At 38.1% G+C, this 24,230-nt stretch overlaps 1 protein-coding gene across 5 annotated transcripts in view; it reads right to left on the bottom strand.

The window, feature by feature from the left end:
• CTNNA2 (catenin alpha 2) overlaps positions 1-24,230 on the bottom strand; it is a 1,092,768-nt gene that overhangs the window by 222,053 nt on the left and 846,485 nt on the right. For all 5 annotated transcript variants that reach the window (XM_027072095.2, XM_027072097.2, XM_027072096.2 and 2 more), the window contains one exon: positions 14,443-14,595. In XM_027072095.2, the coding sequence (XP_026927896.1) occupies positions 14,443-14,595 (153 nt within the window). The remainder of the gene's footprint in view (positions 1-14,442; positions 14,596-24,230) is intronic.

Here is a 24,230-nt window from a genome sequence, read left to right as displayed (position 1 = left end):
TAAATGAGAGTCTGGTTATGTCTCTCTCAACTCTGGATTTTACCTGGGCAGGGACGATTCACCCTCCAAAGGGGGAGTGGAAGGGCCCATCTGAGGTTCTTCCCTAGATGGGTGTAAGGCTAAGATGTTAGAGATCTTCTGACGGGGACAAAGACCTTCCTGGAGTCATGTTTATAGAATGGGTACGTGAAAATCTTACCAATTTCAATGTAAATTACAAATTTTTTTTTTTTAAAGCTCCATGTAACAGATACTTGCAGGTGCCTACTTGAAAAGACTTGACTTTTTGAGCTACTTGATTATAGGATCAAAACAGCCTCCTTGGCCAGGTACTGCAGTGGAATAGGTCAGATCACTGCCTATTTTTAGTTTGCAAAACTACTGATCCATAGGAAATTCTGCTGCCCTGCTGCCATTAACAACCTCCAAACTTCCATTTCTATGTGGAACCTGTCATAACATTTTACAGGAAATATGCAACGCCATTCCTTACACAGGAAATCTGAAGTGCATTTTTGTCCATACATTACAGGCTTCACCATCAAAGCATCTTGTGTTTTGAAATTAAGTTACAAACCAACATTTTAGAAAATTCAAAATAGGAAAAAAAAAATAAGAAAAACTGTGTGGGTGGGAGAGGGTAGCTGGTGGGGCTTGATGTCTTGGATCCCTCCACATAAACCTGGTAAAAGGGAATCATTTGCTCAGGAAATTTTAGAGATTTGAAAAAATGTGTTTATGTTTTCAATCTTCAAAAACAAAAAAAAAAAACCATTTAGGAAAGATAAATCATGGGCTTCTATTGTTTTAGCATAGAAAATAGCAACTTGCCAGTCTAAGTAAGTACTATATTTTGGTGGCAACTGGCATTATACGAAAATATTGACTCAATTCTCAGGTACCTGGAGTATGTGAAATTCACACTCTGGGGCAACTCTAAAATGTCTGAATAGAAGCAGCTGAGAGCACCAACCTGTTTGGAAGGGGCAGTGCGGAAATTTCTGGAAGATGCATTAGTACTGCAGGCGGTTTTTACTTAGATTTTATATTAAAGATCAATTAAAACATCTCTTTTCCCAAAAGATATTCATATTATATTTTATGTATGATTGAAAAAGTATTTGGTCTTTAGGTCAATGTGTATACGTCTAATATATACCCACACACTCAGACATGGTAGAGTGGCTGTGAGGGGCAGAGAATACTTTTTGGAGACTGGAGTGGGGTGTGCTATAGAGTGCCATACTACCTGCCATTCTTTGGCACCAGTCACAACTACTGGCTTTTACCAACAGGCACCAATAAGCCTGCAGAAAACAAAAAAAATGGGAGCTTTTAATTCATACAAAAAATGATCTCATTAATAATTTAGCTAATATGTAGATTTCTCTCTGTGGCAGGCATTGACCTATACTCTCTCTTTGGTTCCTGCCTATATAATCACCAAGTTGATCAGCAGGCATTCAAGCCTATCTTTCAGACACTGGGTCACTCAGAGACAAAAGCCATGGGAGGATGATAAGTAGTGATAGAATCCATATTTTTGGGTACTTTTTGCTCTGAGACAGCTTAGCCACCAACTGTACCCTAAGCTTAAGTTGCATGTTTGTTTGAATCAGGAGGGCACCAGGAAAAGGGTGCAGTGACATGTTCTTCTCATAGTCCCCAAATTCCAGTTCCAATCACAAATGCATTCTAGAATAGGAAAATTATTTGGGTCTTCCCTTTTCCTAGAAACAGAAAGGTCCTCAGAATACAGAATGTCAGAGATGGATAGGACCTAAATGCTGAGGTGCCAGATACAAAGTGTGAGGGCCAGAGGATTACAATGATTTATTCATTCTCACAGCCGTAGGGTAGACCATTACACCATCAGAGAAATCCCAGTCATCACATGCAAAGCACCCAGTGTTGATTTTTAGGTTAAGCGTTGAAAGTACATGTATGCTGAGCCTCAGGCTGGCCACAGGGCTCTGTGAAGTTACACTCCACAACCTTCTAAAGCTAATGGAGTAATGGTAATCTGAAAACCTGTTTTTAGTTCAAAAGAGCAATGCCCCAACATGCCATCCCTCTCAAACTATGGCTCCAGGCTGGCTAGGGGACAGTGTGATATAAAAAGCCCTTAGAGCTAACAAAGACTGAACACATAAGTGTCAGAGAGTTTTTTCCTGGGCAATTAAAAACTTCTTGGTATTAAACAAACCACATCATTTTTAATGGGGCTCAATTTTTCATTTTTTGCATTGAAGGGGTCTGACCTTAATAATGTAAGGTTATGCTACACAGCAAAGTCTCTGCTGGACTAAAGAATTCATACCTTTAAACAGTTGTAGAAAACACAAACTAAGGAGAAAACACACACAAGTATACAGAGAACAGTCACTCCCTATGTGGGTGATGAAACAGTAAAACTCATTATTTACTATAACCAAAGACCAAATATGTCCTACCCATCTGCAGCAATGACACTGAATGTCACACTCCAAAGTCTGAACTGGCATCACCACAATTACAGCCCAGATCCCAGGTTCTTCAGAATCTTTCTAATCCTTAATAATACTACTCTTTCTCAGCCTTGGAGAGTAGACTAAAATAAATTTAGTATAGTGCTGTGTTACGATTTTATTGCGGTGAGGACAAACTGTTAATAAATATAAAAGGCTAATGACTGGAATTATAGCTATAAATATATATATATACAGAAAGAGGAGAGAGAGGGATGGTGGGAGGACATTCTGTCTTTGTCACTCACTCAGCTGGTGGTTTCGGTGACTTTGGTCGGGCCACTTTTAGTTTCCTTGGGCCTCAGTTTCCTAATCTGCCAGACTAGGATATTGATGACTAAAGCACCTAGTTGTCAAGAGGATTAAGAGAGATAATGTGTGGAAAGTACAATAATATCTAGCATAGAAAACAAGATAAATGTTGATTATCTTTTCTCTTCTCCTTAGGTGTGTAAAACACAGTTAACTGGCCTCTCTTTTCTGGATGTTTCTTCTAAGGATACTTAATTCACCTTTGTGTGAATTTTGGGGGTAGGTCATGGTGGGACAAGTTTTTATCTAGATGCCAGGAAACCAAGGTTTTGTAGAAATTAACAGTCCTTCTTAACCTGAAAAATAACTGCCTTCAAGATATGGCCTTGCACTTTGCATATTGACTATGTTGTCAAGATTGAAATGTAACCTGGCAGTGTTTACATCATGTGTGTAGTTAACTCAAGCAGTGTAGAAGCCCTCTGACATGAAGTATTTAAAATCTTTAGAACTTACTATTTGTGAGCAACCTTGAAAGTCCATGGCATTTAGGAATTTAAGCAGACATAAACGATGCAGACTGTGGCAATGAAGATTCCTGAAGCTAGTTTTTAATTACAACTTACAATCGATACCTGCACCAAAAAGCAACTTGGGGGCGCTTGGGGGGCTCAGTAGGTTAAGCATGTGATTTTTGATTTCAGCTCATGTCTGATATCACATTTTGTGAGATCAAGCCCTGTATTGGGCTCTGTGATGACAGCAGGGGGCCTGCTTGGAATTCTCTCTCTCCCTCTCCCTCTTTCTGCCCTTCCTCACATGAGCTCTCTCTCTTTTTCCGAATATTTAAGTAAATTAACTTAAAAAAAAAAACAACAACTTGAATGACTTACTCCACTAGTGTGTATAGGAATTCATTTGCAGTAATATGTGTTACCCCCAGGGATGTGTGTGGTAAATGTGGCTCTTCTCTGAAATGTGATCTGAGGGACACCCGGGTGGCTCAGTCAGTTAAGCATTTGTCTCTTGATTTCATCTCATGTCATGGTCTCGCGGTTCATGTGTTCGAGCCCCACATCAGGCTCTATGCAGACAGTGCAGAGCCTGCTTGGGATTCTCTCTCTGCCCCTCCCCTGCACATTCATTCTCTCTCTCTCAAAATAAATAAACATGAAATATGATTTGGCAGATATGGAACTTAATACCTGGACAGAAGCAGCTAACATTTTCAAGCAATTACTTCGGGGCCAGGCCCTGTACTAAATACTTACATGAAGGACTGGACTCTAATCTACATGGATACCTTGGACAAGAGCCTGGGCAGTGTTGCACAGTGGTGAAAAGCATGGTCTCTGGAGTCTGAAATACCTGGGTTGGTGCATGAATTCTGTCTCTATCTGTATGACACTGGGAAAGTTATTAAACTTCTTGAAACTTCAGTTTTCTCACGTGTAAAATGGAGTAAAAATATAATGGCTACTTCATTTGATTGTTAAATGCATTAAATAAGGTGATGAAAGCTTACAAAGAACCCTAGCTCTATGTTTAAACAATCATTAAGGGCTTAAGGTGAATGCTTAAACTTTTTGGAATGCTTTATTGTATGTAATAGGAAAAATTGTATAATACGGCAGCTTAGGAATCGGAATTTGGGGAGGGGTGGTATTGGAGTATACACTTCTTCAAAGATAGGAAATAAATACTGTACGTGTAATATGTGCTTAAGGTGAACAAAATAGCTCTTTATAAAATATAATGATTTACAGACTTGTTATGGCTCAAATATTTGAGACATTCTACTAATTCAATTCTAGTTCTGATATTTTAATTGGATTGAGGAGGGCAGCATTGAGAAAAAGATGAGAATGTCTGGTGTGTACTTTAAAAAAAAAAACATGGGGGTGTCTGGGTGGCTCAGTCAATTGAGCATCTGACTCTTGATTTTGGCTCATGTCATGATCCCAGAGTTGTGGGATCCAGGCCTGAGTGGGGCTCTGCAACGAGTATGGAGCCTACTTAAGATTCTCTCTCCCTCTCCCTCTACCCCTCTTCCAGTTCATACATTCTCTTTCTCAAATAATAAACAAATAAATAAATTTGGCTCAGGTCATGATCTTGCAGTTCGTTAGTTTGAGCCCCACATTGGACTTGCTGCTGTCAGCCTGTCAGTGCAGAGCCCGCTTCAGATCCTCTGTCCCCCTCTCCTGCTTACACTCTCCCCCCAAAATAAATAAATATTAAAAAAAAAAGCATGGAGACCTGTTTCCACCAATGTAGTTTTTGATGCAGCTTTTCTTGAGTTTTTCAGTTCACAGTTTGAATCAAGATCCTGTAATATACAAAGCTCTATTGTATTTATTTAAACCCAAGATATTTGCATAGGGTTTTCGGGATTGCGCCTATCACAAAGCTGCAGCCAGAGCTAATCAAGCCAGTCTGAGCGTGTAAGCTGTGTTTTTTAAGAGTTCCAAGTGATTTCACTACTGCAGCATGTCAAAACCTCATCCCAGACTCCTGTCTGCCTCATCTCCTAACACACAATGCATTGGTTCAACCTTGGAAATATAACCCAAATCTAAGCACTTCTGCCCACACCTTCACTGCCTCTCCTCTAGTCATAGCGCCAACCGCTTGCTGGACTACTGGAACATTCTTTTATCTATTCTCCCGTCTACTTCTGTCACTCTACTATATATTTTCCATATAGCAGCAGAGTAATTCTCAGCATGGAAGTCAGATCATGGCATGCCTTGTTCAAAGCCTTCAAGAGTTTTAAATATCTGAGCAAAATACACAGTGTTTACACCCAGCCCTCAATCTCATTTCTGAAATAATTTCCACTCCCTCTGACCTGCAGGCACACGGGTCGCTTTGTTCTTAGGCAAACACAACAAGCACACTGCTGCCTTGCGGGGCTTTGCCTTTTCTGTTCCCACAATATTCTTCCACTTCCTCAGTTCCCTGCTTAATAGTATCTGAGGAGACAAGCCTTTTCTGCTCACATATGCCTGTCTCCATCATCATTCTCTACCACTCTGCTCTGCTTTATTTTGCTCTTCAGTACTCAGTTTCCACCTTATTTATACATTTATCTCACTTTTTCTCTATCTTCCCCAAAAGTATGCCCCGTGAGAGCAGGAAGTTTATCTGGGTTGTTCACGGTTATCTTGCCAGCACCTGTCACCACATGGTAGCCACTCAGCACATTTGTTGTTGAATGAATTTTTCTGAATGAAGTGGAAAGATTGAGAAAAGCAATTTACTCAAGGCTGAAACAGAGGCAGACTGTGCTTTGCTGTGATCACATTAGTTATTCTGAATATTAGGACTTGCCCCTCATTTCCAAGCTTCCACTTGCTACAGACTCAAGTTGCTCCTTGCATAGGGTACTGCCTTCAGGAGTAAACCAGAAGGACAAAGTGGAGAACTGAGATTCCGTTGTCCAACTCATCACTGTTCTGGCATCAGTTGTGTGCTTCACTGTGTCAGAACCACATCCCTCTCCCACATCCTTGGTAACCAAGGATCAGGACAACCACATGCTCCTGAGGCAGTGGGCTGGGGAGACATGACAGCAGAGTTAGGGGCACTACCTCAGGAGCATCATGACAGAGTCTGTTTAGCTTCTCTTAAGCCTGTAAACAGCGATGTCTTTCTACTCAGTAGAAATGGGAGTTCTCCGCATTAGTCCTTCTTAGATTTGAGGTTCCTTCTTTGCAGCAATTAGGAAATTAAATAAGCACAGTGCCTCTTTAGTGACCCCAAGAGGCACCTGTTTAGGGACCTTCAGCCCCTGCAGCCATGCTATTAAAATATATTATCCCAGGAGCCAAAAAGTTGGCAGTATCCCTGGCTGCATACATTATTTTATTCACTCTTTAGGCAACATCTATTTATTGAATACCTGCTATATGCTAACTACTCAGCCACATGCTGCGATTTAGTTAGGAATCAATTAGACATGGCCCCTTTCTAAAGGAACTGCTTATCTGGCAGGAGAAATAGCATACAATAGTAGAGCTGGATGTGTGCAAATCAAAAGTAAATAGTGTTCCCTAAGAATAAAAAACACAGGGAATTGATCCCACTCAGGAACATGATGTTTGAGCTGAAAGCTGAACAATGATTAGAAATAAGAGGAAAAAGTAGAATGGGGAGTCTGCTGGGAAGGAGACAACCTAAGCACAAGCCTGGTGTGGAGGGAGCACGGCACATCCCACAAGTGGAAGACGGTCTGTGTGAGGTTGATACCTTGTGGGAAGTGGGAGAGGGCAAGAAGGCTAGTTAGAGACTGAAGAAGGGGCCAGATCATGCAAGCCCTGCATAGGTCTTTATTATGTTGGTTTTTCACCTAAGAACAATAGGAAGTCTCTGAATGGCCTCAGGCAGGAACACTGAATGATCAACTTGCATTTTTAGAAGTTCTGCCATGTGCAGAAGGGTCTCAAGGAGGACCAGGCGTATGAGAGATGACTGTTGGGAGGACACTGCAGTCTGACAGACAATGGCACATTTAAGCTTACATACAAACCCTTTTGTTGCTCATGGTAGAGATGTAGGGGGAGAAAGAGGAGAAGCACCTCAACTCTGAGTCAGAAAGCAATGGAAGGGATAAAACCAGTCTGGAGGCTCTGAAAACAGCTGTATTGATTCTGCATCTCATTTTCCAGATTAGCTTGTATTTTCTTTGTAACAATGCTTATTTTGCCCACATTTTACATCCACTCTGCCCTTACCCAGACTGCATCACTTTGGTACTAAGTTGGCATACTTTGCATTCCATTTCTCGACAAGCCTTGGAAAGGAGGTACAACAGGGGTCCTCTGATCAGCTCAGCACACCCTCAGAGTCACCTTTACCTTGAAGCCCTCAGCCAACCTTCAGAGGGGATGAGTTAGCTGGATTCTGGAGATGAGGCAAAACGGCTACATTGAAAATAATTCATTTCTACTGGTGATATGTCCTATAATGGCTGATATTATAGATCCCAAAGCATCATAGCTGACCTGTTAAATTCTCTTAATCAACAAACCCTGGTGTAAATTCACCTTGTCTTCATTAAATGTTACACTGTGGGGAAGAAAACCATAAAATTTCACTTGTTAAGGTAATTATGAAAGACCAAATTATTTTTTTCTGATTCATATTTTGCTAATATTTTATTTGCACTAAAACTGCCCTTGTTACAGATGTTCTAAGGACCACAACATAGTGTTATAGGTCGTGACACCTTCCATTGACTTCATCACGCTGTCTCTGTGAACAGCAAATACCAAACTGGGAGAATGTGGCACAGAAATATGAGAAAAAAATCATACAAATTGATGGAAAAGTGGATATACTATAATGAAATTCAATAACTAAAAAAATGTTGAAGAGCTAAAATTATCACCATTGATTCAATGATTATTTTATGTAATCATTCTTCATTCAAAATTATCTGAAATATAATGCTTATGTAATTTATATTAATGGCATCTCAGAGCTCCATCAGAAGTTCTTAAATAGGGATCAAATGTGCCCTGGAAGGATTGTGAGGTGGTGTTTGGCAGAAGGGCGCGCTAAGCGAAGGAACTACAGGAAATGGACGAAGCACTGGGATGGTTATTTCAATCCAATCAGAACTGTTGTTATCAATTAATGTATTTCTTTCAGGTATGGAAGCTCAATATTTCCACTGAAAAAAGAGATATCTGACTAAAAATATTAATGAAACAAAGAAAAGCCCCTGCAAACTTACCTAAACCAGCTCTCTCGGGGATTTCTAACTCCAGCCATAAAGGAGTAGCCAATAAGAAACCCACTCTCTGGGGTTCCTGCGATGCTCAGTCAGTTAAGCTTCTGGCTTTGGCTCAAGTCGTGATCTCACAATTCCTGGCTTTGAGCCCCACATCAGGATCACTGCTATCACCACAGAGCCAGCTTTGGATTCTCTTCCCCTTTGCCCCTCCCCTGCAAGCACATTTGCGCTCTCTTGCGCGCAAGCGTGCGCGCTCAAAAATAAAGAAACATTAAAAAAAAGAGAGACTCACCCTCCTGCTGAGAACAACTAGAAATACAGCATAAAAATAATTTCCTTGAAAGCATGAGACAACTGCCAAGGGAGTCACAAACCACACTTGCTCAAGAAGACATGTTCATTGAGGGTCTCTAACTTTGTGCATTTCACTTTTCTTCCCAAACATTTGCTAATCCTGTGTTGAAAAAGAAACCGAGACACCACATAAAAGGTTGTTGCTGAGAAGAAGATAATTATTTAGAGTTTCCAACAATCTCATAGATCTGGAGAGGCGAACACTGGAATCCAGGACATCCAAGAAAGCAAAGGTCTCAGAGAGTAGGGAGGTTCAAAGACTGGCACCTGGTCACAGGTTTTTTGTTTGTTTGTCTGTTTGTTTTTATCCTGTTAAGATAGTTCTCCGTTACATTACACATTAAAAGCATTCAAAAAGCAGAACCATGTTTTCAACCATATCATGACAGGAAAACAAAAACTGGAGAAATTGCTTCAGAAATAAGTTGAGATACTTAGTAACACATCTGGTCCTCGGCTGGCAGCCCCATTCCATAGTACGGGGGTAAAAGAAAGGTAGCTTACACCTAAAAAAGGCTAAACTAGGCTCAGATCATGTCAGTCTTTGGATTGAAATGGTCTATCTCTCTGCTGCTTTTTTTTTTTTTTTAGTTTTTAGCTTCTAGCTTTTATTTAATCCCAGTTAACATACAGTGTAATATTAGTTTCAGGTGTAAAATTTAGTTACTCAACACTTCCATACAATGCCCGCTGCTCATCACAACATCTGCTGCCCTTTAGGGTACAGTGAATACTTTCTGGAAAGAGAAAGCAGTAGCCTAACTACAGAGTCGGAATGTTGGTTATCTGTCTGCCAAAATTCATGTGTTGAAATCCTAATGCCCAATATGATCATATTGGAAGTGGAGGCTTGAGAGTCTCTAAGGACAGGAGGATGGTGCCCTCATGAATGGGATTAATGTTCTTACAAAAGACTCCTGAGAGATCCCTTACATCTTCCACTATGTAAGGACACAGCGAGAAGGCACCTGCTATGACCCAGGAAGAGGGCCTTCACCAGAATGCATCCATTCTCCTGCCTTGCCCTTGGGACCTTTCAGCCTCCAGAGCTGTGAGAAATAAATTTCTGTTGTATATAAACCACCCAGTCTATGGTATTTTCTCCTAGCAGCCCAAAACACTAAAACACAGATCCTTTATATTTTGTCATACAAATGTTTGCCATTCCATAAAAAATTACCTAACATGTTTTTTAAAAGGCCATAATCAAGATAAAAATCAAATAATAAAAACAGATGCTATAAAAAAAAGTCTGCCTCCATTTTGGAAGCCTCATAGAGCTCCATAACAGCTTAAACAAATTCAAATTCAATTAATTGAAACATTGCACATTCCAGTCATCAAACATTAGGGGTGAATCATAATTCAGGATCTTACTCCATTTTGAATGTTTGACTGCTGACAGCTCTTAAGCTCCACTCCCCCCTTTCCATCTTTCTTGCCCCACAACTGGGCAACCTCGTACGAAAGCCCACCTTCTTTTCGATGCCAACAGGGAAGTTTGAACCATTCAAAGCCCAGGTCACACATGGAGGTCTCGACCCCAGTCCACCCCTCTAACAAAATAAAACCCAAAACTACTTTTTCTTGTTTTTGCTGAAGCTACTCAGGACTAGCTTGTGTGCCTGCTCTGCTCTTCCTCAAAAGTCCTTTTTTATGTCTAATGAACCCACTCACCCCCTCTGTTGGTATGCTGCATCATCAGTCTCTAAATGCAAGCCACTTTTTCTGTGTGGGTGGGGAAGAGTTGCCCTCTGTGGGGCAACTATAAAACACAAAAGAAATTGACCTAAATGTTGGAGTTCTTTGATTTGGACTTTAAAAATAACTATGATTAACATTTTTTTTAAAAGAGATCAAGTAATGAATTTTACTAGAAAACCAGAATCAATTAAACAAAACAAGAATTGGCTATAAATTTTAAAACAATTGAACTTAATAAATCAGTTTCAAGAATACTGGACACAAATGGAAGCAGGATGAGTGAGCTAAAAATTAGGTCAGTAGAAAATAATTAGATAAAAGCATAGCTTAGGGAAAAATTAAGCCTTAAATGCATATATTACTAAAATAAAAAAGGCTAAAAATCAATAATGTGATTGTTGATTTTGGAAAGTTAGAAAAACAGTAAGTCATACCAGAAGAAAGCATAAAAACTATAAAAATAACAGCATAAATAAAATAGAAAACAAAGAAAATCTACAAACCTTAAAGCTATGTTATAAAAAATATTAAATTTATAAACCTCTTGCAGAACTGAGAAAAAAAGAGAGAAGGCACCAATTACCACTATAAAGAGTAAAAGAACTTAAATAATAATGCAGATACAGATTCATTTTTACTTTTAATGTTTATATATATTTTTGAGAGAGAGAGAGAGACAGACAGACAGAGCATGAGCAGGGGAGGGTCAGAGAGAGATGGAGACACAGAATCCAAAGCAGGCTCCAAGCTCTGAGCTGTCAGCACAGAGCCTGACACAGGGCTTTAACTCATAAATGATGAGATCATGACCTGAGGTGAAATTGGATGCTTAACCCACTGAGCCACCCAGGCATCCTGACACAGATTAGTTTTAAAAGGAGAATATTATATATAATTTTATGCCAAATAACTTGAAAATTAAATAAAAATAACAAATTCCTAGAATACAATTTATGAAAGCTGACACAAAAAGAAATAGAAAATTTTAATGGTCTTACGTTTATTAAAAATAATTGAATCTGCAATGTGTAAACCTTTCCTCAAATAAATACCCAGGCTCAGGTTGCTGTATCGGTGAATTCCTCCAAACATTTAAAAAACTAAGTAATGGCAGGTTTTCTGCTCTTTTTTTTTTTTTTACTCTTTTTTTGAGGAAAAGCATAATTTAGATACCAACACTTCTGAAGGATATTAACGGGGACAAAAAAAAAAAACATTTGTCTCAAAATGTGCAGAAAACTTGCTTGATACAATTCTATATTCTTAGTGAATGAGCAATAAAAGGGAACTAAATTAATCTGATAACATTATCTACAAGAAATCTAGAAGAAACAATACAATTAGTAATAACACATCAAAATTTTCTCATGGAGATCTAGAAGAAACAAAAAAAGTCTATCACCACAATATCATATTGAAGGTCCCCACTAGTACAACGAGAGGAAAAAAACAAGGTATAAGGATTGGAAAAGAAGAAATATAACTGTCATAATTTACAGACAGCATGATTGATATAAAGAAAATCCAAAAGGAAACAGTCAAACTTCTGGAATTTGTAGGTGGGTTATCAAAGTCAATGGGTATAAAATCAACATATTAACCACATTTCTCATATTACAGACACAAAAACTAAGGTCTAAAAAGATGCCCATTTCTATTCAAGTACTTTTTTTTCTTTTCTTTTCATGTGTATTTATTTATTCATTTTAGAGAGACAGAGAGGAAAAAAAACAACAAAACAAAACATGATCAGGTAAGGGGCAGAGAGAGGAGACAGAGAATATGAAGCAGGCTCTGGGGTGTCGGTGCAGAGCCCGATGCAGGGCTCAAAACCATAAACCGTGATGAGATCATGACCTGAGCTGAAGTCAGACACTTAACTGACTAAGCAACCCAGATGCACAATAAGTACTTTCAAAATTAGAAAACTAGTGACTTTCAGCCCAGTGATCCCGCTTTTTTTTTTTTTTACATGTATACATCAGCAATATAGCACTTGTTTGCAGGACATAACCTACAGAAATGTTTTTTTTATTCTAGTTCCTCTCCAATCAGGCCAGTCCCACCCTAGTTCCTATATTATTTGGGCATGGAGACATTCCACAGTGCTGCTGCCTGCAGTGACCACTCAGGGGCAATAAAGGGAATAACTGAGGGAAGCAAAACAATGATTTTCTGAACCATGGAGTTCTGACTGACCTTCTGCTTCTGCCACAAGTTGAGGGTCAGGGATCACTCACAGTGGCTGGTCACGTCTACAGTGAATCCTACAGATGGGATGAGGGGAAATGGTGACTGGGTCCAGGGTCTATCATAGGAGAAGGGAGAATGAGTAGACATGAGGGCTACTTGGGCTCACATTTACACAGGGCATCAAGTTTGAAGCTCAAGTGTTATCTCAAATGAGGCTACATACAGGATTACGGAATGACACAGACAAGAATGGAAATAGGATATGTTTATCACACAATTTTGAACTCATGTCCCTTCTTTCTGTCCACAATGTCTACAACACATCATTAATTAATGCTTTCTATAAGTTTTGCAATTATCTTGTAAACAATGAAGTTACATTAATGTGATGGTCTATCTCTATGTTAATACTACTATTTTATTACATATGAATATTTAAAACTTTTGTAGCATTCATTCGGCATTATTTCTTTTCTTCTTCCTCCTCCCCTTCCCACTCTACCCTGCTCTTTTTTTACCTTCTCTTTCTCAAAACAAGGAAGGTCAGCCTTGAGAAGACTCTGGCTTCCTCAATGGCTAAGTGAACTCCTGCAACATGTAGGTGGAATGTGAGGGGTGATGGAGTTCTTGACTTGCAGGTGGAGACAGAGCTGGAGAGACTGCCTTGATATCATAAGTAGGTCTAATTTTAGTTCCAGGCTGGTGTTGCCTCAAGACACTGGGATTATGGAGGGAAGTTCAAGGGTTCAAGTGTTCCAATACTCTGGCCCAGGGTTTTGCACACTCAACTTGATGACTGTTGTCATGGTGAATTAAAGTGGGGATATACCAGAGTTTTGTTTTTGTTGTTTTCAAGTGCTTACAGCCCGGCCCTGATAACTATTCCCTAACTTTGCCAGGATCTTCACCCCTCCTAGACTCTTTTCTTCAAGCACACACACTTTCTATTTAACATCTCTAAGTTTCTAGTCAGTCCACATCACTAAATCCAACCTTTGCCAAGCTGTTGGTTTTCAGCTCCTAGATACAAGCAGCCTGGTTATCAGTTTACTTTCATTTTGTTGGCCTTGAATAATATTTTTCCAATATTACATAGCACAATTCTGCATTTATAAAACAACCTCCACAGATTTCTCTAACACATAGAATATACTTACGACTCTGAAATTACACTCCTCCAACTGTCCCAAGATCTTTCATCAGGAATCCCAGTATCTCTTTGGGGAAAGTGAGATGCTTTTTTCACTAGCATATAATGTGGCCAGCTAATCTAGGCTGAGGGGCATGGAGTGGAGAGAGGGATAAGGAGGAAAAAAAGGGAAGCATTTAAACCTCCATTCGGCAATTTTAATTCTATTCTCTCAAATCAAAGCTAGCATCCGGCACTTTGGAGCATCCCTTCTACCTCTCCTGCCTCAGCTTCTACCTATTGTTCAGGAAAATTAGCAGATGCGTTCCAGAACATGTTTAGAATTGTGATATAGAGAAAGGAAAGAATCCTGATAACCTGCTTCTGGTTAGCAGATGGAATCATGAGAAGGTTAAAAAAAAAAAAAAAAGGCAGCATCCAGGACTTTATTTCTCCAGGAAAACCAGAAAACCGTAGAAGGGCTGTCTACTGAAATTCGAAAGGGCGTGTGTAGAGACTAAACCCATCAATAAGTTCTACTCTTCAGGCCTCTCCTGACTTACCTCCACCAGCTTGTTGGCATGCTCACGGAAAACTTGGGCATATTCCTTCACTTCCTTTTCGTTCCCACTCTTCGCAGCCTCAATGAGAACTAGCAAAGGGACATTGGTTTCCAAGAAAGAATCAGATATGTGATCCATCACTGCTTTCCGAAGCTGCAGTAAAAACAAAGACAAAACACACACAATTAAGGAATAGAAGAATGGTATTTATGAGTCTATTGCTCACTTAGCAATATGGATTAAATTACTGCCTGAGAATAAAAAATTTTTCTAAACTCTGCCCAGTTCTCATTATCCATGGAAATAATGTTTCAACTGTTTTTAATTTTCCCAGTGCTTACCGTATCAAAAGAAAACAGAGATGATTGATACACTGTTCTGAATTAACTATATTAAATGTTAATTTGAAAGTTACATATGTGGCCTTTAGCTTAATATATTATAGGCCCTCTCCTAAAGAAAGTCTTTTTTCCTCCTTCATTGGCCCAAATGTCTCCCTTCAGGAAGTGTTGAATCTGAGCTCAAGGACTCAGAACTTAGTTCAAGGCTCATTAAAAACAGAGAAATGTAGGCATCAACCAGCAAATGGGGAGAGTTTTAGATAAGGGTTGGGCCTTGAAGCTACCCTTAAAATCTTACCATTTTGCAGTAACCTGTCCTTTCTACATACATTATTTGACTTTGATAGAGTGGAAACATGAAACCTCTCATAATCTCAAAAATGTTTCTGCCCAAGTACTATGATGAGATAGTTGCTGTGCTCCAGAAAGAAGTACTTAGAATTATTCTTTAAGGTAAGTAAAAATAAACATATCCAAATATGTAACAATGCATAATTACATATCATTTCCACATTGTTAAAATGGGAAGCAGAGCAGCTGCATGAAAAAAAAAAGAAAGAAAGAAAGAGAAACTGTACCTGAATAATTACCTCAGTGCTGCTTTGTTCATGATTTTCAGGATGTGTACAGAGAGAAAACACCCAAATAAATGCAAGTGAAGATGGTAAACAATGTGGATGTTTTCCAAACAAATGTACCTATTGAGCAGTATTCAGGCAAATCTTTTAGTAGGGTGACACATGCATATCTATTATTGGTCAGAAGAAGGAGAACTTTGAACAAATTACAAATTTCCATTCCTTTTTGCACGAACTACTGTAAGGTATGTATGTGTGCAATCTAACTTAGTTTGGTTTACCTCTGAATTGGGCTTGGTATTTCACCATATAAAATACATAAAGCCTATGCAAAGTTAATATTAATTAGTTACTTATTTGGCAGCATGTGTTAAACTACAGCTCAGGAATAATGTTGGTTATGGGTGAGCTCATATATTCTGGATACATACAATGTGGCAGATACTCAAGTAAGATCTTTACATACTACATCATTTAAAATTTTTTAATGTTTATGCATTTTTTTTTGAGGGAAAGAGAGAGATAGAGCATGAGCGGTGGAAGGGCAGAGAGGAAGGGAGTCACAAAATCTGAAGCAGGCTCCAGGCTGCTATGCTGACAGCTCTGAGACTGACGTGGGGCTCGAACTCACCAAATGCAAGATCATGACCCGAGCTGAAGTTGGATGCTTAACCAACTGAGCCACCCAGGCACCCCAAGATATCATTTAATCCCCCAAACAACACCATGAGATAGGGATGTTTCTTATATAAGTTTTTTTTTTTCAAATGAAGAAAATGGGACTGAGAAATATGAAATAATATGCCTATAATTATAAGGTAGCAAGTGGAAGAGCCCATGGCCAGAAGGTCTGAAGGGAAGAATGCAGTGAGCACTTAAAATTGATCTTCCAAGACTCTCTTCCAGGACAGAGTCCCACATGAAGGAGAAACTATTGGAAGTACAATCAAATTGAACTTGACAGGGACAACAGAGGTAAAAGAAAAAGGCCCAGAAGAAGTGGGGGAGGTGAGCAGAGAGCCAGGTTATGTCACCAGCCAAGCAACCATATTTTTTAAATCAGACAAAAATAACAGAAGTGAGAGCTCTGTAAAGCTAGAATAGCTAAGTCAATCAGGCCTCTTTCTAAACCTTCAAGGAAAGTGAGTTCACATAAAAATGAACAACTTAAAATTAAAAAGGTCAAAACTCATATAAAGTTATTATAAGAAAAATAAGAATAAGGAATGTAATATTCCTTATACACAGTGAAACCATGCCAGAAACATATACTTGTAACACAGATTAAAACTGTAAACTACTATCTCAAATAAATTCAAATACACTAAAAAATTATAAAAGATATTAAATAAGACATAAATTACAAAAAGAAAAAAATATATACAATGAGGTCATGAAACTTAAGAATTGTAAATTAAAGAAAAATCTTTCTTTTAAAAAAAGAAGACTAAACAAGAATGAATAAATACAATAGCAAATGCCTTAAGAGAAATGGAAAGAGAAAAGAAGGAAAAAATTAAAATCCAAAAGAAATTCTTAGAAAAATATTTTAAAAGATTTAAGGAAAAGTGACAAATACTGAAGATAGAAAAAAAAAAAACAAAAAAAAAACAAAACAAAAAAAAACAGTATTTGGCTACCAGATGTCCCTGAAGAAGAAAAGCAAAACAGAAAACAAATGCTAAAAATCATAATTCATGAACATTTTCATATACGTATAAATTACATTCTGAAAGGATATATCAGTACCTAGGAAGACTAATGCAAATTGTCAGGCAAAAAAACTGGATTCTAAATAAAAACAGGGGAAGAAATCCTTGTGTATTTAGACAAATAGAACAAATGGCTCATACAGGAAAGAAAATCAAATGATCATCAGACTTTTCAATAGCAAAGGTTTATGCCTGAAGAAAATGAAGTACTATAATTTAAGATACTCAAGGAAAGAAAATGTGAGTGAAGAATTTTACAGCCAGCAAAACTGACTTTGAAGAATAGAAGGCACAGACAAAATTTGATCAATGTGCAAGAACACAGAAAATATTGTTCTCATGAGACTCTGTCAGAGAATCTGTTAGAGAAAGATCTTTAACAACCAAAATAACTCAGAAAACATCAGCATGAAACTGACAGTGAGCATTAGATATATACTGGTTTGTAGAACTAAGAATATATGATGTTTAAATGAGGGACATTATCGTATGAAGCAGATACATGGCTCTGGCAATGAAGATACAGTACAACACTGTAAACAAGAAGAAAAAGGGAAGAAGATGTACAAAAATATTTTATCTGTTTTACGTAATTTTAATTATGGTGGTAGTATTACTATTAGTGTTCTAACACTATTTTGTTTAAAGGCAGAAGAAAGCAAACGATTAGTCATGAGAAGTTATCTCTTATCTCCTATGCTCTTGTTAATGAGGAGTAATGGTGTGGAAGAGAGAAGGTGAAATATAGAAGAAGTTTGGGAAAAACCCTATATTCCTAGATCTGAAGAAGAAATGTCAATATGAACACAAGATTTTAAAACACACACGCACACACACACACAATTTCCCAGTTCTGTCCATTGAAAAGGCTTAAAAACAATGGCAGCCCAATTGCAATGAACACTGTGAAATACAATTTTCCACTAAAACAAATCAGGGCTTCTTGCGGAAATGGCTAGAACTTTGAAGCTGAAATATACCAAAAGTCCTGAAATATCTTATTATGCAAAGAGTTATCAAAGACTACTAGGGTCATGTTAAAATAACTCAGGAGCCCCTCACTTGGCCAAAGATTACACATTTTGAACTTCACAAAAGATTAAAATTCCAGTGGATTGAATCTCATCAAATATATTTAAATACATGAGTTTATAATGACAACAAAACAAAACAAAACAATTAGCTGGTTACCTTTAGAGGCTGTCAAGGAACCAACTCATTTCTCTTGAAAGAATCAAGACTACATCTTGCCTTTCCTGTATGAACTGAAATTCCTTATGAAGAAACTTTATAAACTTACTCAACTTAAATGAAAACGAAATGATAGGATACCACCATTCTGCAACCTTTAATGAATTAAGAAATCTAGGCAATGAACATCAGTGGTGGAAAACATTACACACACACACACACACACACACACACACACACACACACACACAAAAGACAACCAGACACTATGTACCTTCTGGTAAAATGACACATTCCCAGCTACAGTGTTGCCAAAGGGATCAAACCTGAAGTGGGTGGAGGCTCTGGATCCCCCAGTGATTTGCAGAAAATACAGAATGACATAAGGAACTGCACCACGTGCATCTAAAAATTTTTTTTGAATGTTTATTTATTTTTGAGAGACAGAGCAAGACAGAGAACGAGCAGGGGAGGAACAGAGAGAGAGGGAAACAGAATCTGAAGCAGGCTCTAGGCTCTGAGCTGTCAGCACAGAGCCCGACTCGGAGCTCGAACCCACGAACTGTGAGATCATGACCTGAGCCAAAGTCAGTTGCTTAACTGACTGAGCCACCCGGGTATCCAATACCACATGCATCCAACCAGCAAAATGCAAACTGTGGACAACTTACAGTGCAAGCCATCCGGGTTCTTCAACAGATGGCTTATAACCGAAAGAAAGGGATGAAAGGGGATGCTATAGATTAAGAGACTAAATAGACATATCCTAAAATGTGGGCAAAACTAAACTATATCATTTGATGATGTGCATTAGGGTGATTATACCACAAAGACACATAAGGAAGTGAATACTTTAAAAGTCAAGATAATGCTTACTTTTGGAGGGAGAAAGAAAGCATAGAAAGGAGTTTTAAAGAGACTCGCAAAATTCTACTTTTTGAAGTTACATAAGGGGGGTTATAAGGGGGGTTACATAATAGTAATTTAATAAACTATATATTCATAGTGTGTGGATTTATATATTCGTGTTTTATTTTATAATAAAAACTTAAAAAAAAAGAAACATATTTCTCGTGTATACTCCATCATATTATTCTCCATTTCTATCTGGGTGGAATCCAGATGTGACACCCAAGGCGATCTGGGAAGCCATAATTAAGATGATGGACACTCCCTCCCCCACTCAACAATCAATTTGACCTCCTGAATGCATGGAGGAGAGCTTCCCAGTGTCCTGCCACTGGCCCAGTATTGCTACATGATTAACAATGCAATTCTATTGTGTTGGAGCCTTTGCATAGTTTGAAGTTTATTTTTTATTTATTTTTTTCACAACTAAAATTATATTTTGGCATCAAGAGCCATCAGCAACAATGGCTTACACTTGTTTCATGCTTGCTATGTGTTATGCGCTGTTTTTTTTTTTTAATATAGTTTATTGTCAGGTTAACTAACATACAGTATATACAGTGTGCTCTTGGCTTTGGAAGTAGATTCCCATGATTCATCACTTACATGCGACACCCAGTGCTCATCCCAACAAGTGCCCTCCTCAATACCCAACACCTATTTTCCCCTTCCCTTCACACCCATCAATCTTCAGTTTGTTCCCTGTATTTAAGAGTCTCTTATGGTTTGCCTCCCTCCCTCTCTGTTTGTAACTATTTTTTCCCCTTCCCTTCCCCATGGTCTTCTGTTAAGTTTCTCAAATTCCACATATGAGTGACAATATGCAATATCTGTCTTTTTCTGACTGACTTACTTCACTTAGCATAATACCCTCCAGTTCCATCCATGTTGTTGCAAATGGCAAGATTTCATTCTTTCTCATTGCCGAGTAGTATTCTATCATTCATATATATATATATATATATATGAATGATAGAATACTACTATATATATATATGAATGATAGAATGATATATATACTATATATATATATATATATATACATATATATACACACACACACATACACATACATACATCACGTTCTTTATCCTTTTATCACTTGATGGACATTTGGACACTTTCCATAATTTGGCTATTGTTGATAGTGAGCTATAAACATCGGGGTGCATGTGCCTCTATGAATCAGCACCCCTGTATCCTTGGATAAATTCCTAACAGTTCTATTGCTGGGTTGTAGGGTTGTTCTATTTTTAATTTTTGGGGGAAGCTCCCCACACTGATTCCCAGAGTGACTGCACTTGTTTGCATTCCCACCAACAGTGTAAGAGGACTCCTCTTTCTCCATATCTTAATCAGCATCTGTTGTTTCCTGAGTTGTTAATTTAGTCACTCTGACTGGTGTGAGATGGTATCTCAATGTGGTTTTGATTTGTATTTCCCTGATGGTGAGTGGTGTTGAGCATCTGATTGAGCGTGATGAGTGTTTGTTGGCCATCTGGATGTTTTCTTTGGAAAAGTGTCTATTCATGTCTTCTGTCCATTTCTTCACTGGATTATTTGTTTTTGGGTGATGAGTTTGGTAATTTTTTATAGATTTTGGATACTAACCCTTTATCTGATATGTCATTAGCAAATATCTTCTCCCATTCTGCTGGTTGCCTTTTAGTTTCGTTGATTGTTTCTTCTGCTGTGCAGAGCTTTTTATCTTGATGAGTTTCCTATAGTTCATCCTTGCTTTTATTTCCCTTGCCTTCAGAGACATGTTGAGTAAGAAGTTGCTGTGGCTGAGGTCAAACAGGTTGTTGCCTGTTTTCTTCTCTAGGGTTTTGATGGTTTCCTGTCTCACATTTAGGTCTTTCATCCATTTTGAGTTTATTTTTATTTATGGTATAAGAAAGTGGTCCAGTTTCATTCTTCTGCATGTTGCTGTCCAGTTCTCCCAGCACCATTTGCTAAACAGACTTTTTTCCATTGGATACTCTTTCCTGCTTTGTTGAAGATTAGTTGGCCATATATTTGTGAGTCAAATTCTAGGTTCTCTATTCTATTCCATTGGTCTATGTGTCTGTTTTTGTGCCAATACCATACTGTCTTGATGACTACAGCTTTGTAGTACAGGCTAAAGCCCAGGATTGTGATACCTCCCGCTTTTTCTTTTTCAACATTACTTTGGCTATTCGGGGTCTTTTGTGATTGCATACAAATTTTGAGATTGTTTGTTCTAGCTCTGAGAAGAATGCTAGTGCAATTTTGATTGGAATTGCATTGAATGTGTAGATTGCTTTGGGTAGTATCAACATTTCAACAATATTTGTTCTTCTAATCCATGAGCATGGAATAGTTTTCCATTTCTTTGTGTCTTCTTCAATTTCTTTCATCAGATCTCTACAGTTTTCAGCATATAGAACTTTTACCCCTTTGGTTAGGTTTATTCCTAGGTATTTTATGGCTCTTAGTGAAATTGTAAATGGGAACCATTCCTTGATTTCTCTTTCTGTTGCTTTGTTATTGGTGTATAGAAATGTAACCGATTTCTGTATATTGATTTTATATCCTGCGACTTTGATGAATTCATGTACCAGTTCTAGCAGTTTTTGGTGGAGTCTTTTGGGTTTTCCATGTAGAGTATTATGTCATCCGCAAAGAGTGAAAGTTGGACTTCTTCTTTGCCAACTTGGATGACTTTTAATTTTGTTGTCTGATTGCTGAGGCTAGGGCTTCCAACACTAGTTTAAAAAACAGTGGTGAAAGTGGACATCCCTGTTGTGTTCCTGATCTCAGAGGGAAAACTCTCAGTTTTTCCCCATTGAGGGTGATATTAGCTGTGGGCCTTTCATATATGGCTTTTATGATGTTAAAGTATGTTACTTCTATCCCGACTTTCATGAGGGTTTTTATTAAGAAACAATGCTGTATTTTTTCAAATGCTTTTTCTCTATCTATTGACAGGATCATATAGTTCTTATCTTTTCTTCTGTTAATGTGATGCATCACAGTGTTTGATTTGCAAATATTGAACTAGCCCTGCATTCCAGGAATGAATCCCAATGGCTCATGGTGAATAATTCTTTTAGTATACAGTTGAATTTGATTTGCTAGTATCTTGTTGACAATTTTTGCTCCATATTCATCTGGGATACTGGCCTGTAATTCTCCTTTTTAGTGGGGTCTTTGGTTTGGGAATCAAGGTAATGCTGGCTTCACAGAATGAGTGTGGAAACTTTCCTGCCATTTCTATTTTTTTGGAAGAGCTTGAGAAGAATAGATATTAACTCTGCTTTAAATGTCTAGCAGAATTCCTCTAGGAAGCCATCTGGCCCAGAACTCTTATTTGTTGGGAGATTTTTGATAACTGATGAAATTTCTTCGCTGGCTATGGGTCTGTTCAAATTTTCTATTTCTTCCCATTTGAGTTTTGGTGGTGTGTGGGTGTCTAGGAATTTATCCATTTCTTCCAGATTGTCCTGTTTCTTGGCAGGTAATTTTTCATAGTATTCTCTAATAACTGTATTTCTGTAGTGTTGGTTGTGGTCTCTCCTCTTTCATTCATGATTTTATCTATTAGGATTCTCTCTCTTTTCTTTTTGAGAAGTCTGGCTAGGGGTTCATCAATTTTGGTTATTCTTTCAAAAACACAGCTCTTAGACTTATTGATCTATTCTATTGTTTGGTTTGGTTTTTTGGATCCTATATTGTTTATTTATGTTCTAGTCTTTATTATTTCTCTTCTTCTGGCTTTGGGCTTTCTTTGATGTTCTGCTTCTGGTACCTTAAGGTGTGAGGTTAGGTATCTGTATTGGGGATTTTTTTTGTTTCTTGAGATAGGCCTGGATTGCAATGTATTTTCTTCTTAGGACAGCCTTTGCTGCATCCCAAAAGGTTTGGGCTATCATGTTTTCATTTTCATTTGCTTCCATATATTTTTTTTTATTTTTTTTAATGTTTATTTATTTTTGAGACAGAGAGAGACAGAGCAGGAACAGGGGAGGGGCAGAGAGAGAGGGAGACACAGAATCTGAAACAGGCTCCAGGCTCTGAGCTGTCAGCACAGAGCCCGACGCGGGGCTCAAACTCATGGACCGTGAGATCATGACCTGAGCCGAAGTCGGACGCTTAACCGACCGAGCCACCCAGGCGCCCCTGCTTCCATATAATTTTAAATTTCTTCTTTAATTGCCTGGTTGACCCATTCATTCTTTAGTAGAATATTCTTTAACCTCCATGCATTTGGAGGCTTTCCAAATTTTTTCTTGAGGTTGATTTCAAGTTTCATAGTGTTGTGATCTGAAAATAGGCATGGTATGATCTCAATCCTTTTATATTATTTATTGAGGGCTGTTTTGTGACCTACTATGTGATCTAGTTAGGAGAATGTTCCATATGCACTTGAGAAGAATGTGTATTCTGCTACTTTGGGATGAAAAGTTCTGGATATATCTGTCAAGTTCATCTGGTCCAATGTATCATTCAAGGCCATTGTTTCTTTACTGATTTTCTGCCTATATGATCTGTCCATTACTGTAAGTGAAGTATTAAAGTTACCTACAGTTACCATTATTATTATCAATATGATTGATTATGTTTGTGATTAATTGATTTATATATTTGGGTGTTATCAATTTGGGAGCATAAACATTCACAATTGTTAGCTCTTCTTGATGGATAGCCCCCTTAATTATGATAAAATGCCCTTCTTCATCTCTTGTTACAGTCTTTAGTTTAAAATCTAGTTTTTCTGATATAAGTATGGCTACTGCAGCTTTTTTTTCACTTCCAGTAGCATGATAGAAGGTTCTCCATCCCCTCACTTTCAATGTGTCTTTTGATTGGGGCATTTAGTCCATTTACATTCAGAGCAATTATTGAAAGATATGGATTTAGTGTCATTGTGTAATCTGTAGGTTTCATGCTTGTGGTTATGTCTCTGGTCCTTTGTAGTCTTTGCAACATTCTACTCAGAGAGTCCCCCTTGGGATCTCCTGTAGGGTGGTTTAGTGGTCATGAAGTCCTTCAGTTTTTGTTTGTCTGGGAAAGCGTTTATTTCTCCTTTTATT

This window comes from Acinonyx jubatus, chromosome A3, assembly GCF_027475565.1.
Source record: "Acinonyx jubatus isolate Ajub_Pintada_27869175 chromosome A3, VMU_Ajub_asm_v1.0, whole genome shotgun sequence".
In the NCBI taxonomy this organism is placed as follows: domain Eukaryota; kingdom Metazoa; phylum Chordata; class Mammalia; order Carnivora; family Felidae; genus Acinonyx; species Acinonyx jubatus.
The sequence above is the reverse complement of the archived record's forward strand: the minus strand, read 5'-3'. Positions and strand labels throughout refer to the sequence as shown.